General features: G+C 39.4%; 1 protein-coding gene across 2 annotated transcripts; it reads left to right on the top strand.

The window, feature by feature from the left end:
* The first annotated feature begins 12632 nt into the window (after positions 1–12632).
* TUBA1A (tubulin alpha 1a) lies at positions 12633–17027 on the top strand. Of its 2 annotated transcripts, XM_004388292.1 has the most exons (4): positions 12633–12979; positions 14975–15197; positions 15324–15472; positions 15829–17027. In XM_004388292.1, exons 1-4 carry the CDS (start codon positions 12977–12979, stop codon positions 16807–16809), a joined length of 1356 nt encoding a protein of 451 aa, XP_004388349.1. In that variant the 5' UTR covers positions 12633–12976; the 3' UTR covers positions 16810–17027. The 2 variants fall into 2 exon arrangements, with proteins under 2 accessions (XP_004388349.1, XP_023598149.1); XM_023742381.1 differs by lacking the exon at positions 12633–12979 and having other exon boundaries at positions 13851–15197; positions 15829–17022.
* Positions 17028–18487: the final 1460 nt, after the last annotated feature.

Raw genomic sequence — 18487 nt, 5'->3', positions numbered from 1 at the left:
CTTCTGTCCTTATTTAGCAACCCCTTTTTGCAGTATTTTGAAGTTACTCAGCATCTCTCCTTCCTTTGTTTCTAACATTGCTGTCTTCTACTTTCCCTACTCCCTCTCTGACCATTCATTCTTTGTCTCCTTTTCTGGCACTTCTTTCTCTTACAATTCTTTACTGCTTTTAATTTCTTAAATCTGTTCACAAATGTGGTGAGTCAACCTCCTATATATCTTTCAAATTCATCTTTTTGCTAGTTCCACTGCTTTGGCCTTAGTCAGGCCCTGAAAATAAAGCTGAATGACTGCAATCACCTCCTAACCACTCTCCTTGCCTCCGCTCTCAAACCCTTCCAAGCCAGAGTGATCTTTCTAATCAAGTCCAGTTGTGACAGAAAGGAGAACCAAACTCAGGTCTGCCTGAAACTGATAGCCTATTCTTCACTCCTCCCTGCTCCTTATCCCAGACAGCAGCAGAATCCTCTAGATTCAACCTCCCATATACTTCCCAAATATGTCTACTTCTCTCCATTCCCACTACCATTTCCTTAATTCAGTCTTATCATCTACTAACGAGCAATCTTCTTACCAGACTCCTTGCCTTACGTTTACCCATCCCCAACCCTATTCTAACTATTGTCTGCACACAGCAGAGATCACACACAGAAGGATCTTTCTGAAATGCAAAGTTCATTAGGCTTCTTTCCTTCAGTGGCTCCCACTGACTTTGGAATAAGATCCAAACTCCTAACCATGGTTTATAAGGTTTTCATTATCTATTCTTTGTATAATCCTTCAGCCTCATAGAGCACGATTCCCTTTTCCTTACACTTTATGTTCTAGCCATATGAAACCACTTCCAGTTTCTGAAACTCACTCAACTGTCTGTGTATTTGCACACTGTACTCTCTTCCCCATTTATACCTTGTCTTAGTTATCTAGTGCTGCTATAACAGAAGTAGCACTAGTGGATGACTTTAACAAAGATAAATTTATTCTTTCACAGTTTAGGAGGCCAGAAGTCCAAATTCAGGCTGCCAGTTCCAGGGAAAGGCTTTCTGTCTCTATCGGTTCTGGAGGAAGGTCCTTATCATTAATCGTCCCCTGGGTCTAGGAGCTTCTCAGTGCAGGGACCCCAGGTCCAAAGGACGCACTCCCTTTCTGCTTCTTTGTTCTTGGTGGTAGGAGCCTCCCCCCCACCCCCGCCACCCCATCTCTCTGCTCGCTTTTTCTTTATATCTCAAAACAGATTGACTCAAGATACAACTAATCTTGTAGGTTGAGTCCTGCCTCATTAACATAACTGTCTCTAATCCTGCTTCATTAACATCACAGAGGTAGGATTTACAACATACAGGAAAATCACATCAGATGACAAAGTGGTAGACAATCATACAATACTGGGAATCATAGCCTAGCCAAGTTGACACACATTTTTGGGGAACACAATTCAATCTATAACACCCCTGCTACTCCTATTTATTTTTCAAGACAGTCCCAAGTATCACCTCTTCCAGGAAGTCTGCCTGCCCCCTCTACCCTCCTCCCACAGCCTAGGGGATATAGGTGCTCCATATCTCTTTGCACAGGATCATGTCCATGCCTCTTTCTTAGAATTCATCAGAGTGCATTATATCCAATTAAATCTTAGCCAAACAAATACCTATTTGTATTTGCCTAGACTATGCCTGGTCCAGTATATGGGCCTTAGTAGGCAATCAGTATGTGTTTCCAAAAAGAAGAAACAAATGAATAAATGTTTGAAACATATAGCATTGATTGTCCATATGAATTAATTGACTAGGTTAAAAAAAGATTATAATAATTTAGAAAAGTAAAAAGTTGAAATATATATGAGCTAGAAAGAGAGGAGACTTGATTTATGACAAAGGTGACTCTACAGTGCAGTAGGGAAAGGATGGTATTCTAAATAAATAGTGCCAGGTCAACTGGATATCCATATGGAGGAAAACAATCTCAATCCCTTCCTCACACCAGACGCACACAAAAAATATTGTCTTAGGCTGGGTTCTCTAGAGAAGCAAAACCATTGAAGCGTGTATATATAGAGAGAGAGAGGAAGAGAGAGAGAGATTTATCTTAAGGAAATGGTTCATGGAGTTGTAGAGGCTGGCAAGTCCCAAATCCGTGGGTCAGGCATTAGGCTAGAGGATTCTCCTGACTCACGTAGCTGCAGGGGCTGAGGAATCCAAGATTAGCAGGTAAGACAGCAGGCTGCTGGCTCATAGGCTGCAGAGGCCAACAAAATCCATGATCAGCAGGCGATACAGCAGGCCATAGCCTCAGGTCTCAGAAACTGGAGGTCAGATGATGATGAGCCATATGCAGGATTCAGAGTGAGCAAAAGCCAGTGAGCTTTGCCAGAACATCCATATGTATTGGATGCAGGCCACACCCCTGAGGAAACTCCCTGTCTTAGTCATCTAGTGCTGCTATAACAAAAATACCACAAGTGGATGGCTTTAACAAAGAGAAGTTTCTTTCCTCACAGTAAAGTAGGCTAAAATCCAAATTCAGGGTGTCAGCTCCAGGGGAAGGCTTTCTCTCTCTGGCAGCCTTCTCATCAACCTTCCCCTGGATTAGGAGCTTCTCTGCGCAGGGACCCTGGGTCTAAAGGACATACTTTACTCCCAGCACTGCTTTCTTGGTGGTATGAGGTCCCCTGTCTCTCTGCTCGCTTCTGTCTGTTATATCTCAAGAGATTGCCTCAAGACACAGTCCAATATTGTAGACTGAGTCCTGCCTCACTAACACAACTCTGCCCATCCTCCCTCATTAACATCATAGAGGCAGGATTATAACATATAGGATAATCACATAATACCGGGAATCATGACCTGGCCAAATTGATCCACACATGTTTTGGGGGACATAATTCAATCCATGACACTCCTCTTACAACTGATTGGCTGATCACATCAGATCACATCAAGGAGGTGATTACATTATGTCAAGAACGGAGGATAACTACATCATTATATAACTGTCACATTATATCATTACATAACTGCCAAACCACTGAGAATCATGGCCCAGCCAAGTTGACACACAACCTTAACCACCACAAATACCAATTCCTATATGTATTGTAGAATTAAATGTAAAAAATTAAATAGTAAATCCACTAGAAGAAATAAATCCTTTAGGAGAATATGTTCATGACCTTGTGGATAGGCAAAGATTTCTTAAATGTGACCCCAAAAGTGCTAACCATAAAGAAAAAATAATAAACTGAACCAAATTAAAATTAAGAACTTCTGTTTATCAGATGACACTATGAAGAGAGTAAAAAGATAAGCTACATAACGAGAAAAGATTTTTACAATATACGAATCAAACAAAGGACTCATTCATAAAATATAATGAACTCCTACCAATCACTAAGACAAAGGCAGATAACCTAGTAGAAAATAAGAAAACGACTTGAACAGGCATTTCACCAAAGGAGATATTTGAACAGACAATAAACAAACGAAAAAGTGTCAACTTCATTAGTCAATTAACAAATTAAAACCACAGTATGATAGATATTACTATAAACTCATCTGAATGGCTAACCGGAACTCTTCTACACTGCTGGTGGGAATGTAAATTACTACAACTATCCTGGAAAAATTAGCAGTTTTTCTACTAAAGTTGAACATATACATTCCCTATGACCACACAATTCCACTTCTAGGTATATATCTAGCAGAAATTCCTATATATGTTCACTCAAACACAGTGTCATTCATAATGCCAAAAAACTGGAAACAACTCAAATGTCCATTAACATTGAAGAAGGGAGAAATAAATTGTGGACTATTCATACAATGGGATACTATACAGCAATGAGAACAATTCACAATTATATGCAATAGTATGAATAAATTTCACGAACATAATACTGAATGAAAGAAGACAGATATAAGAGTATATTCCATTTATATTAAGTTCAAAAACAGGCAAAACTAATCTATTGTGCTAGAAGTCAGTAGGGATTGCTTTTGGGAGGAGATAGGTACTATATAGGGACACAATGGGGAGGCTTCTCCAAAAGTGATATTGTTCCGTTTCTGTTTTTTTTTTGTGATAGTTACACTAGCAATAATATTAAGTTTGTAAAAATTTGTCAAGTTGTACATTTATGATTAGTGAAAATATAAGTACATATCCTTCATTAAAAAGTTCAAAAAATAAAAAGAAAGGTTTTTCACTTGGTGAACATAACTGCACCTGAATTGTGTTTCCAATTTAGAGGCTGTTATGGATTGAATTGTGTCCCCCAAAAATGTGTGTCTGCTTGACTAGGCCATGATTCCCAGTACTGTGTGGTTGTCCACCATTTTGTGTTTTGATGTGATTATCTTATGTACTGTAAATCCTAACCTCTATGATGTTAATCAGGCAGGATTACAGGCAGTTATGTTAATAAGGCAGGACTCAGTCTACAAGATTAGGTTGTATCTTGAGTCAATCTCTTTTGAGATAAAAAGAGAGAGAAGTGAGCAGAGAGACAAGGACCTCATTATCATCAAGCAAGACGAACTAGGAGTGGAGATATGGGACCTCATACCACCAAGAAAAAAGAGCCAGTGGAATATCATGTCCTTTGGACCTAAGGTCCCTGCACTAAGAAGCTCCTAGACCCAGGGAAGATTGATGGCAAGGACCTTTCCCCAGAGCCGACAGAGAAAGAAAGACTTCCCCTGGAGCTGGTGCCCTGAATTTGGACTTCTAGCCTCCTAAACTGTGAGAGAATAAACTTCTGTTTGTTAAAGCCATCTACTTGTGGTATTTCTGTTATAGCAGCACTAGATAACTAAGACAGAGGCATAACTTCAAATTCTGGGTTACACTTGGAGAATCCTATTCTCATACCATACCACTGGCATTATAAGCATACTGTTATCATTAGACTCCAAATATACATCTCCATCCTTCTAGAACTGAATTTTCTCTGAGTGATGCCAATCCCCCGTTCCCAGTGGCGCCAAGACTTCTGTCCTCAATCCCTCCATCACTTCAAAGGGTGTAATATTCAACTTGTAAGAGCACATAAACTGATCTTTCCTCTCCTCAACACCCCCCTCCACACACATACAAATGCATTTCCTGCTCAGACTCATATGCCTTCTTAACTTCCTTATTTCTGTATACAGCACCACTATTTCATTATCTTAGCCTTCCATTAACTTTAGAGTTAATTTTTATTTTTTGCTTTTTACCTCATGTTCAATCAATCACCACCAGGATTCTTCCTCTGAATAGTCTCTTCTTATCCCTTTCTATCCATTCCCACTATAATTAGGATGGATTGGGATATTCTGCTTAGATCATTGCAATAACCTCCTTATTGTTATCCTTGTTGCCAGTCTCTTTTCCTATTCCACACACCTGTCAGATTAATTTTACAAAAACACTCTTCCCTTCATAAATTTGTTGCTCTCATATAAGTATGTAAAGGCTCTACTCTGTATATAGACTCAAGGGTTAACTACTTCAGCACGGAGTTCAAACGCTTTAGTTACCATTTCTACTCTCCCCAGGAACACATCACCCACAATTACATTGCATGCTCTAATCAAGTCAGTTTCTTTGCCCTCCCTTACACAGGCACCAGATTATCATATTATGTCTTTGCTAGTGTTATCTTCCTTATTTAAAGTACCCCCTCCACTTCCATCCCATTCTGTTTAAGGTCCATCATTCCTAATGGAGGCTTCCATAATAAACCATAGGTCATAACAAAAAGAACTTTTTCATTTCTTTGAATTTCTATGACTCTTTATTCAAGGTAGTACGTAACAAATTGTGAAGTAGGTAAAATTTGTTTTCAACATCCACAATCTCTTCTTTTTATATCCTTTTTAAATATTTATTAAGAAATTCTCAAGCCTACTCAAAAATAGACAAAAAAGTACAATGAACTCCATTCATCACTCAAATTCAATAATTATTAAAATTTTTGCCACAATTGTTTTACCTATCATTTCTTCCTTTTTCCTTTGTTGACATATTTTAAAACAAATCTCAGACCTCATTTTATTTTACCTCGCCATACTTCTGCATGCATATCTAAAAGTTACGGAAATTTTCTCACATAAACATACTACCATTATCACATTTAATAAAATTAACAATAATTCCTTGGTATTATCCAAGGAATCAGTCCATATTCAAATTCTCCTGGTTATCTCCAAATTGTTTTACATTTCGGTTTCTTCGAATCAGGATCCAAACAACATCTATTGTTACATCTGGTAACAATCTCTTCTAAATAGAGCAGTCTCCATTTCCCACCTTTTTCACTCCATTCCACCATTGATTTGTTTCAGAAACCGGCTCATTTGTCCTGCAGAATGTCTCATGCTCTGCATTTGTCTGTTTGCTTCCTTATGAGGCCACCTGACTAGTTTCCCTATCCTCTGTATTTCCTGTAAGTGGAAGTTGACACTAAAGACTTGATTAGATTCAGGGCAGTTGTTTTTGCATCACATCACAGCGTCACAAGGAGCGCTGGTGGTGCAAATGTTAAGGCTCTCTTGATAACCAAAAGGTCGTCGGTTGGAACCTACCCATCAGTTCTGCAGGAGAAAGACCTGGCAATTTGCTTCCATAAAGATCACAGCCTAGGAAACCCTTATGGGGCAGTTCTACTCTGTCACATGGGGTCGCTGTGAGTTGAAAACTGACTTGATGGCACCTATCAATAACAGGTTCACAAGGTCTGGTTCTCCCACTTTTAGTGATGCTAAGATTATCAGTCAGTTCAGGTAGTAATAGCCTAATCCCTGCATTTAAAAATTCAACATCAGTCTTTTACCTGTATTTTCAATCACCGATGACCTATCAACCTATTCAGGTTAGTATAGGTTGGGCTTTCAATCACTGATGACTTTTGCCTGAATAAATTATTTCATTAGGTGATGTAAAGGGTGATGTTTCTAATTATATTATTCCCTCCACATTCACTAGCTGGCATTGTTCTATAAAGAATAATTTCCGCTAATTAACTAGAGGCATTTGGTTACTTTGAAATACAGTTTGTACAGGAAAGACAGGACAAATGCTCAATTCTTCCTTTCTTCTTTTCTTCATATTTTATTGGGCGGCTCTGCAGCCATACAACCTGAGGAGCTAGCCAGAAACCAAGAGTCCTTCAAGAGAGCTGAGTCTTGCTGGCACCCAAAGTCCCCTTATATCACATCAACAGGGTGCCTCCTGGGATGGAACTGTCTCTGTCAGAGGCTTCCACTGGGAAAAAGTGAGCCCCTGTTCTAAATCATCAACATCTCTCCCTGCGCTGAATGGTAGATGAGACAATGTACCTTTGGAAAGACCTGCATTCTAGTCAATTTTTGATTGCCAATTTGTAGAGTATGGAGTTGGTGCCCTAGCTACTTCCAATGGTACGATGGTGTCCAGTGATTTTTTTTATTGATTTTTTTTTTGTTTGCTTTGGGGAAGTATGATTATGAATTCATGAGTTTGTATTGTTAAATTTTTTATTATAAAAATTGCAAAAATAGAAATGTGCATAGAACATAAATTTGCAGCATAATAAAAATAACTATAAAGTGAGCACCCAGCTTTTATATCTCTTTTCCTCCCTTCGCCCTATTAAAATCAACTCTCAGGAAATTATCTGAACTTGAATATAATTTAAAATCATGTGTCCTTTCAGAGATTATTAAAGTGTAAGATTTATTTCTATTATAGAATTGAAGCCTTTGTTCTCCTCTAAAAGAATTTTGGAAGTAGGAAATGCAGTTGTAAAAGATCACTCCTTTGTCACATTACAAAACTATAGTTAATAATATGCATGCTGAAGTGTTCAAGGGTGACATATGCTGATGTCTACAGGTTTCTTTGAAACGTGTCAAAAAATAGGAGAAACTGATGAATGGACGTATGGATAGATATTTGATAAAAACAAATATATCAAAATGTTAACAGCAGGAGAATCTAGGTGGTAGGTATATTGTTGTGTTGTTAGTTGCCATTGAGTCGACTCCGACTCATAGTGACCCCATGTGTGCAGAGTATAACTGTTCCATAAACCAAAAAAAACCCATTGCCATTGAGTCAATTCTGACTCATAGCAACCCTATACAACAGAGTAGAACTTCCCCAAAGAGTTGCCAAAGAGTGGCTGGTGGACTCAAACTGCCGACCTTTTGGTTAGCAGCCGTAGCACGCCACATCTCTTAACCACTGCACCACCACTGCTTCGTAGGGTTTTGTTTTTTTTTTTTTAATTTTTTTTTATTTGCTTTACCTTTAAATTGGTCTCCCATGTTCCCAGGGTTTGAATTTTGGCTCTGTCACTAGGACCTACTGTAGTTTGTAGTAAGCCCCTTAACATCTGTTTTCCAAAAAAAAATTTTAGTCCATATTTTATTTAAATGAATCAAAATATAGCTAGACCATTGCTTGTTTTAACAAAATATTTTCCATAGGGTTTTCAAGACTGTGACCTTTTGAAAGCAGATCTCCAGGCCTATCTTCTGAGGCTCCTCTGGTTGGGTTTGAACCATCAACCTTGCGGCTAGTAGTCAAGTGCTTAATTGTTTGCACAACCCAAGGACACTGGTGGTGAGTATATGGGTGTTATATGTAATTTTTTTCAATTTTTCTGTGTACTTAAATTTTTTCACAATAAAATGTTGAGAATAAAAGTTAACTAAGCAAAGAAGGCCTGGGAGTAAGTATGGATGGAAACAGCAAATACAAATGCCCTGAGGGAGAAAGCAGTTGGCAGGGTAGAGAAACTGAAAAACCAGTATGGCTGGAATAAATTAGACGTTAGATTGGCTGGGGCCAGATGGTATTGGGCCTTGTAAACCAGCATAGTAAGGATTTGGGATCTTCATCTTAACATTAACAGGCAGTCATTGGTCTGCTTTAAGCAGCGGAGTGAGGTCAAATACATATTTTACTAAGATCATTCTAGCTGTTACGTGGAGACTGGGAGACTGAACTAGAGGGTGAGTAGGAGTTAATGTGGAGGAAATCTTCTGTGAGGGCACCGAGGTTGTCCAGGCAAGAGATAATGTACCAGAGTAGAAGTAGGAGAGGTGGAGAGAAAAGAGTAAGATTTAAGAGATATTTAGGGTGGGACGTAGGGACTGATTCTATGGTAGTCATAAAAGAAGAGGGAGGTATCAAGAATAATGCTCAAGTTTCTGATTTGAAAAACTGGGTGCATACTGCTCCACTTACTGAGCAAGATAACTTTATAATAGGTGCATGTTTGAGGAGAAAATAGTTAGTTCGATTTGAGATATTTGTGAGAAATCAATACATAATTGAAAGTTTACTATTATGACCTTGAGTTCAGAAGAAATGTCAAGAAGTTATCAGGATACAGAAAAGATTTGAAGCCCTGGGAAGGGATGCACTTCTCCTAGGAGAGGAGGATACCCTAAGGTGCATAGAATGAAATGAAGGAAAGGTCTAGGACTGAATCTTGAGGAATTCCAACATTTAAGGGTTAGGGAGGGAAGGAGGAACCAGCAAAGACTAAGAAGAAACAAAAGTTGTAGGAAGGAAACACGAAAAATGTAGAGTTTTTGAGGCCAAGGGAATAAGGTGCCTCAAGAAAGAAATAATAGTCAACTGTGACAAAGCTTATCACAAGTCAACAAGAACTAAAAAGTGTCCAGTGGATTTTGCAACAAACACGGAGGACATTTAGTTTCAAGGAGTAGTGGGAGCAGAATCCAGACTGGAATGGATTTAGGGATGAATAGCAGGTAAAGCAGGTGAAAAAGCATTAGACAACTCTCGTTTCCTATAGTATAAGTTATGATACATGGGGTCATGCAATGAATTCTACAAGCATTTCTTTCCCCCCTTACTCACATAACACATGCCTTTCTGAAATGTATATTCATGTACATGTCTTACTTCTTCAACTAGATTTGAAGATTCTAGAGAAAAGAGGCCATGTTACTACTTTCGAATTCCCACATTACCTAGGATGGTCCAGGGTTCACTGTAGATACTCAGTAAATGATTGTTGAATATAAAAGTTAAAATACTTTACTCATTGTTAGTTGTTGTCAAGTCACTTCCAACTCATGGAACACCATGTGTGCAGAGTATAACTGCTCCATAGGGTTTTCAAGGCTTTGACCTTTTGGAAGCAGACAGCCAGGCCTGTCTTCTGAGGCACCTCTGGATGGGTCTGAACTGCTAATCTTTCAGCCAGTAGTCGAGTACTTAACCGTTTGTGCCACCCAGGGATCCCAAAATACTTTACTAAATACCTTTAAATTACTAACCATAATAGTAAATGAAAATATAAACATAAAGAAGCTGTTCATTCAATTATTTAATTCAACAAACATGTCTACTGTATGCGAGGCACTTTGCTGAGGACTAGGACTCACATTTTAATGGAGGAGAGGTGTAGACATGCAAATAATTAAAATTCCACACATACTATAAAAGAAAGACTATTTTATGCTAACCTTACTGTGTACAAGAATAAATCCATTACCAGAATATGTATACATTTATATTAATCTAAGTTAAAGAAACTGGCAGTAAAAAGACATGAACTTGTAAAAAATTTTGCTTCCCTTAGTTGCATGCTATTAAGTCAGATGAGGAACAAAAGAACAGATTAGCTATTTCCCCTGCTCTCCCATTTGTATATTTAATAGATTAGCAATGCTCAAATAGTCTATTTCTGACCTAGATCTTATTGTTACTTAGGCCCACGGAGGGGGAAAAAACTCATTTACATAAGAACAGAATGGATCTAAGATAGAATTACAAAGAAACAACTTCATAAACCCTCTTCTCTTTTATTTAGTCCTCTGTAAATTGTATAAAGAACTGAGCTATTGGAGAAACGATATATTTCTTAATTAATCTTTTATACTGTGAAGAAAATAAAATTCAAGACTGCATCTCTCATTTCAAAAAAGGAGATATGTACACTTTCTTATGGTCCAGCAGGGTCTGATGTATTTAATTATTAAAAGGTCGAAAGAAGTATTTTGAATGAGCTACTTATTATTCTTTATGCTCACCTATCCCATTTAATTCTTATTTTTGGTGGCTAAATTTGCTTTTGGGTTCAGAAAGAAGCATATAAGATTCAAGTCATCCTTAATCCTATCTCTTTACTGAAATATATTTTTATTTGCTAAAAGGATGGAGATAAGATGATGTTGAGGATTATTTTCCTATGAAATATGCAAGAAGTAGGTGAAATGATTTGCGTATTGGGTTTTATTTTTTCCTAGAGAAGACTACAGCAGCAAATTTGAACAAGCAAGGAAGAGCTGTGGATGGCAGGCTGGAAAAATCCATGGCTGCCACTGTCAGATCACAACCTGCAGCAGCTGTCTCAAGTCCCTCCCTCCAACGCCCTGCTCTGCCTGCCAGCCCGGCAGGAATGAATGGGCTGCTCCGCAGAGCACTGTAAACGGTGCTGATGCTGCAGACCCTAAAAATCTGTTGCTCCAACCTAAAAGGAAAAAATTATCTGCCTAAATGTAATTTTTCAACTTCAAATCAGTTTACCTCTGAAATTTCATCAGCAACATCAGGTAGTACCCAGTTCAGAGACTTATTCCGCATAGCCCATCCTTGTTGATAATGAAGCCTTTCTAAATAGCAAAAGAATGTTACTGCAATCCACTTCCTGGGGGTGAAGCAAAGCCTTTTTGTCCCCAAGGGGCAATTGAGCAACCACCAGAGTCTTTGCTTGAATAGCAACGGTGTGAGGCTAGCTACAATTCCCACACTTAGAAACCCAACCACAGACGGTAATTACTGAATTCACATAAGAACTACATAAAAAAGTAATGCAGTGATTGAGCTCACAGCATACAAATGTCTGTAGAAGGAGGCAACATTACAAAATAGTCTTTTTACATTACATATTTCTCTTCTGATTTTAATTTAATCTCGGTTATTGTTTTGATTATTACTTTCCAGAAAAGAGAACAATGCAGAAATATAACTGCACACACAGGTAGTATTAGCCTCTGAAATCTATTCCTTCCCCTTGTATTTCCCAGCTCTATGTCAGGAAAGATGATTCATTTTTACGGACAATACATCATACAAAAAATACTACATAGACTTCCGGTAAATGACTATTCCTAGTAGATTATTTAACTACTGTATGTTCACTAGATCTTAATTATTACTTCGTTAGAACTCCTTGTGTGCTTCCTTGTTTAGTATGGTTATTCTTTGCATTTCCGTTTGTGTTTAGCTGTTGGGGGGGTGGGTAGTGCAAAAGAAAGTCTGAAAATTACTTTCCCCGAGAAACCATATTGATTGGCTTTATTGAACTGTTTTAAATAACAAAAATAAATAAATGAATAACTCACATTTACTCAAGCCATTTTAAGCATCACTCCCATCTTCTCTCCTACATGAGTTTTAAAGCAAGTGGGGATATTTAATCCTAATCGAATGCAGTCGAGTTTAGTATACTGTGAGGGAGGGGCTGGGTGTAATTTTACATGAAATATTTCATCTCAACACAAAAATCTATGATTAAGCGTAGTGAAAAACCTCACATAGGTGATTTTAACTGTAGTTTAAAGTTTAAGCAATATAAAATCATACTACACCAGTCCTCTTTCTTCCTCCCCCCACCCCCCGACCCCACCCCTTAATGGATGCTCGGCTGACTGCTTTTGCTTGGTCTCTTTGTCTGAAGGATGCAAACAGTCTGTGGATGCTAGGGAAAAAGGGGTGGGGGAGAGATTACCTCATCCCATGTCGCTTGCACCAATCACCACTCTCCTGTCGTGGCTTCTCTGGGCAGATCGAGGGGTCTGGACCAACAGGAAAAGGCCCCGGCCCATCCCCATGGTGACCGAGCTGTATATAGGGAGCCGCATCCGCCCATGTGCTGCAGGTTCTCTTACATCGACCGCCTAAGAGTCACGCTGTAAGAAGCAACAACCTCTCCTCTTTCCCTCCGCCATCTGCTTGGAACTGCGAAGCAGCAACCATGGTAAGAATCTGCTTTCTCCGGCTCTCTGTGGCAGTTTGGTGGGCTCAGTTCCCCAGAGGCTACTTGGAAAACCTTAAACCCTTTTCCTTTGCTGTCTCCTTGGGCAAGGGTAGCCTTATGCTTTGTTTGAGAGGTTTAGCTTTTGTCTGCCTCAAATCCTTAAGCCCTGCTGCCGCAGTGCGGGGTGCAGACTAGCGACAAACGGCGCGCACAGCGCAGAACGGTGGGGAAGAACAAGCGGAGTTTTTGTAATCCGATCTTCAGTGCTGCGAACAGCTGAACGCCTCGGCCTATCGGTGATGAAAAAATGTCTAGGGCTGGGAAAGGCGATCGTGGCGTCCGTCGCCTGCTCGGCTTCGTGTACGTGTACGGTATTCGGGTAATTCAGACAAGCTGCTTTCTTTCTCGCGTCATTCCCCAAATGCAGGGAGAGGGAGAATCGCCCAAAAGGAACGGGGTGCGAAGGTGTAGCTGGGGGATAGGACAAGGACAAAGGAAAGCTTTCGATTAATGTAAAAAGATCCCTCGTCACTACATTGGTATTTTAGATAGATACCCGTATGTTAACGGGGAAAAAATTGTTAGTTTCTGTTGGAGCCCTTGGCAGCCCAGCGCAAGGGCGGCGCAAGGGAGGAGTTGTTTCTTGCGTCTCCGGCGTTGGGGCCACTGGGCGGGGTTCGCCCTATAACTCCTCTGTCAGAAGACTTAATAAAAGCATTTAATCACTGAGGAACTGTAGGCGTCAAAAGGTTTTTTATTCACTGTTAAAATTTGATTTTTTCTTTCCCCTTGAGCAAAATCACAGTTCATTTGACAAGCTTCTTTAAATGTCTGGTTTGGGGATGCCCTGCCCTGACCGCGCGCGCGCGCGCGCGCGTGTGTGTGTCTGTCTGTCTGTCTGCAATTCTGCGAGAGAGAAAGCCCCTTTGTGAACCAAATTACCTTTCTGCTCAGGACCCAGGGAAACGCCCTTTCCCGCCACCCCCCTCTCCAATATGTCAGTGAATAGACAATGGAAGTTGTAGCCTTAAAGACCAAAGGCAAGAAAATTTCTACTGAATGTGATGAGTATAAATAGTCTGCGGTGGGTAGAGAATCCCAGAATGAAATACTATTTTGTTGCATTAAATATTTTCGTATCCTCTCACTGGGCTTTTATTGTTTGGTAGCATCTCATGTTATATTTGTTTCTAACGTAGGAACTGCTGTTTTAAGGATACTAATTTCCAGTTTTTTGCAGTGGAGAAGATTCCAGAGAAAAAAATTGTTTAAATGAAAATTGCTGCAGACAAAGAAGAATTATACTCTGCATCCAGCCGTCTTTGTTCTAGTGCCTCTTCATTAATTCATTTCAATTCAGGCACATGGACCCAGGCTAGGTCAGAGGAAGAAAACTAGCAAAACAGCACAATGAGATCATGTAGGCAGTTGCTGGAAATAGAGCTTGCTCTGTTAAATAATGTAGCAGGCAGTACAGGTTCGCACTAGGTACAGCAAATACAGCAATGCAGCAATGCAGGAAGCCGATCTTGTTTAGCTTCTAACCCCCTAGTATTGATGGATTCTGCAGACTGCAGAAGGGTGTGGCTTCCAGCCTCAGCTGCACCAAGTCCTATTTAGAAAAAAACCTCATCATTTTTAAGGGAGAAATTAAATTCTAATTAATTAATCATTAAATTTTATTTACTTCATTTTACAAAATCTGTGCTTTGAATATTTTTTAAATATGAAAAATCTTCTATTCAAGCACAGCTGTAGCAACAGTGGGTATGCACCACATGCTGAACAGGGCCACAGAGACTTTATTATTCAGACCACACCCATCTACAGCATTTGTAGCAGGTGCTATTCTTCAACCATTTTTATTATGTTAGGGATATGACTTCAAATACATTTGAAGAATATATCACTAGAAATGCTTTTAGAGACTTACTGAAAATTCAAAATGCAAATACAGCCGAATTTTACATTTTTTTTCTCTTTTCCTTCCTACAGCGTGAGTGCATCTCCATCCACGTTGGCCAGGCTGGTGTCCAGATTGGCAATGCCTGCTGGGAGCTCTACTGCTTGGAACATGGCATCCAGCCGGATGGCCAGATGCCAAGTGACAAGACCATTGGGGGAGGAGATGACTCCTTCAACACCTTCTTCAGTGAGACGGGCGCTGGCAAACACGTGCCCAGGGCAGTGTTTGTGGACCTGGAACCCACGGTCATTGGTAAGTTGAACTCAGGAGCCCTAGTAAGATCCCAGGGGCCTGGCACTGAGCTCTGTACTGGGGGGCTGCACTGATAGGCTTGTGCAGGTAGTTAGCGATGGGTGGCCACTTTGTTTTCCTTTGCAGATGAAGTTCGCACTGGCACCTACCGCCAGCTCTTCCATCCTGAGCAGCTCATCACAGGCAAGGAAGATGCTGCCAATAACTATGCCCGTGGGCACTACACCATTGGCAAGGAGATCATTGACTTGGTTCTGGATCGAATTAGAAAATTGGTATGTTTATTCTTAAGAATAAAATAAATTAATAAGCCTTTGGAAGATATCTGAAATAAATGCTATTTTTTTCTAATATGGAATTAAAATGGAAATAAAGAAGGGGATGATACTACAACTTTAGATTTTTTTTTAATGACATGAACTATTTGGTGTCACTTTATAAATATTAATGAGGATGTTTTTAATGAAGTGATGCTGAATAATTCCACGCAGATCTACATTTTTTTAAAAAAGTGTTTCTTGTCAAAATAAGATTTAAATCCTTGGAGATGTATAGAAAAAGAAAACATTAACTATGCTTGTATCACAAAAAGCAATAACTATCTTTTCTCTATTCTTCTCTTTTCTAACAGGCTGACCAGTGCACAGGTCTTCAGGGCTTCTTGGTTTTCCACAGCTTCGGTGGGGGAACTGGTTCTGGGTTTACCTCTTTGCTGATGGAACGCCTCTCAGTTGATTATGGCAAGAAGTCCAAGCTGGAGTTCTCTATTTACCCAGCCCCCCAGGTTTCCACAGCTGTAGTTGAGCCCTACAACTCTATCCTCACCACCCACACCACCCTGGAGCACTCAGATTGTGCGTTCATGGTAGACAATGAGGCCATCTATGACATCTGTCGTAGAAACCTTGATATTGAGCGCCCAACCTATACTAACCTTAATCGGTTTATTGGTCAGATTGTGTCCTCTATCACTGCTTCCCTCAGATTTGATGGTGCCCTGAATGTCGATCTGACAGAATTCCAGACCAACCTGGTGCCCTACCCCCGCATCCACTTCCCTCTGGCCACATACGCCCCCGTCATCTCTGCTGAGAAAGCCTACCATGAACAGCTTTCTGTAGCAGAGATTACTAATGCTTGCTTTGAGCCAGCCAACCAGATGGTGAAATGTGACCCCCGCCATGGTAAATACATGGCTTGCTGCCTGTTGTACCGTGGTGATGTGGTTCCCAAAGATGTCAATGCTGCCATTGCCACCATCAAGACCAAGCGTAGCATCCAGTTTGTGGATTGGTGCCCCACTGGCTTCAAGGTTGGCATTAATTACCAGCCTCCCACTGTGGTGCCTGGTGGAGACCTGGCCAAGGTACAGCGGGCTGTGTGCATGCTGAGCAACACCACAGCTGTTGCTGAGGCCTGGGCTCGCCTGGACCACAAGTTTGACCTGATGTATGCCAAGCGTGCCTTTGTTCACTGGTACGTGGGTGAGGGAATGGAGGAAGGAGAGTTTTCTGAGGCCCGTGAGGACATGGCTGCTCTCGAGAAGGATTATGAGGAGGTTGGTGTGGATTCTGTTGAAGGAGAGGGTGAAGAAGAAGGAGAAGAATACTAAAGTTAATATGTCACAAAGGTGCTGCTTTTACAGGGAAGCTTATTCTGTTTTAAACATTGAAAAGTTGTGGTCTGTCTGATCAGTTAATTTGTATGTAGCAATGTATACTTTCATATACAATTACTGACCTATGCTTTAAAACATGAATGCTTTGTCACAGACCCAAGCTGTCCATTTCTCTGATGGGTTTTGAATAAAGTATTCCCTGTCTTAAATGAGTTCAGTCTTGTGTTTTCTATTTTATGTGTCTAAAAAATTTCATGTATTCTGTACAATAAGAAGAAAGAATAACTTGTCTATGGTTCATACATATACCTATGAAGTGACTTATTTTTAATTTTAATTAACATATTTTATAACTTATAACATAAAAAATGTATACCTAAAATTATCATTAGATAGCATCATATGCTATTCTTAAGTTTTGACCCCATTATAATAAAGTTATTTAAACTGCTCATAGTTTTTAGAGTTGAAAGTTGTTAATGCATAGCCAAAGGTTTTCTGGTTGGCTGATGAGCCTCATACCACTAACAGACAAAATAGTGAATATTGCAAATGCATTACCAGATCTTCTAAGCTACTTTTCATGCCCCCTCACTTCCTAGTGCCATTATGCTTCCTTTGCCCAGGCTTCCAAAAGAAGTCTACTCTCTCCAAGTGCCCCCTATGCTGGAACAATTTTTTTACCCTCTTCTTTCCAAACCTATTTTCAGCTGGATGTCATGTTGGAAAAAAACTGATAAATTTATTCACTCTAATTGTTAGTTACATATCTGAATGTCAACCCTCCAGAGATATTCTTATTTTAATATGGGCCGATAATTTCAAAAAACAAAACTCTTAATAGTGCAGTTTCGGACATAAGCATCAGCACAGAGAGAAAGTTTTGTACCAAGGGTTTCTTCAACAATAGAGCTCATATGCCAGTCCAACCAACCAAAACGCTATGTCTTTTTAAGGCCTGCAAATTTTCTTCCCACCATCACAATATCTTGTTCTAGGATAATACCCAGAGGTGATAAAATAATTTTTTGGTATTAATTGCCCATTTAATCTATTTTTGCTTTGACACTGAACTAAGGGGTATAATAGCATTGTAGTTACTGCAATCTGAGTTTAATGGAAATAATGAAATACAAGAAATAAGCTACAACCAACTAATTTCAAAGACAATCCAGTACAGTGGTAACTAAGTGGAATAAGTCTTCTAAAAAATATTTTGTTTTATTCATAGCTCTAGTAAGTCTATAGCTTCATTGCCTTTCATAACTATATATGCTAATTTATATATATTATTCATTATAAAACAGCTTTAAAAGATTAACGAAGATAAAATACGTCCCTAACAAAAAAAAAATAGGTAATTTTAAACAGTAATACAATTTATTAAAATCAAGAGAATGTAGAAATATCTTCCAAATATGAATAAAATACAAACTGTTCCCAATACATAAACATGCAAAAAAGAAAACAAAGCAATGAAATCTAGAAATGTGGTTATTTCTTAGTGAATTATGGTCTTTTGGAGAAAGATTTGAAGAATGAGAAAAAGAGCATTTTATCTGATGTGTGTAAGGAAGCTTTACGACAAATAGGACCATGGAAATAAATACTAAGAAGTGGGAATACAAAGAATCAACAAAAGAGGTAGTGAAAAGGTGCTTCCTTAAAGCCG

The sequence above is a fragment of the Trichechus manatus genome, unplaced genomic scaffold, assembly GCF_000243295.1.
Source record: "Trichechus manatus latirostris isolate Lorelei unplaced genomic scaffold, TriManLat1.0 scaffold00209, whole genome shotgun sequence".
Lineage (NCBI taxonomy): Eukaryota > Metazoa > Chordata > Mammalia > Sirenia > Trichechidae > Trichechus > Trichechus manatus.
Note: the sequence above shows the minus strand (reverse complement) of the source record. Positions and strands in the feature narration are given on the sequence as shown.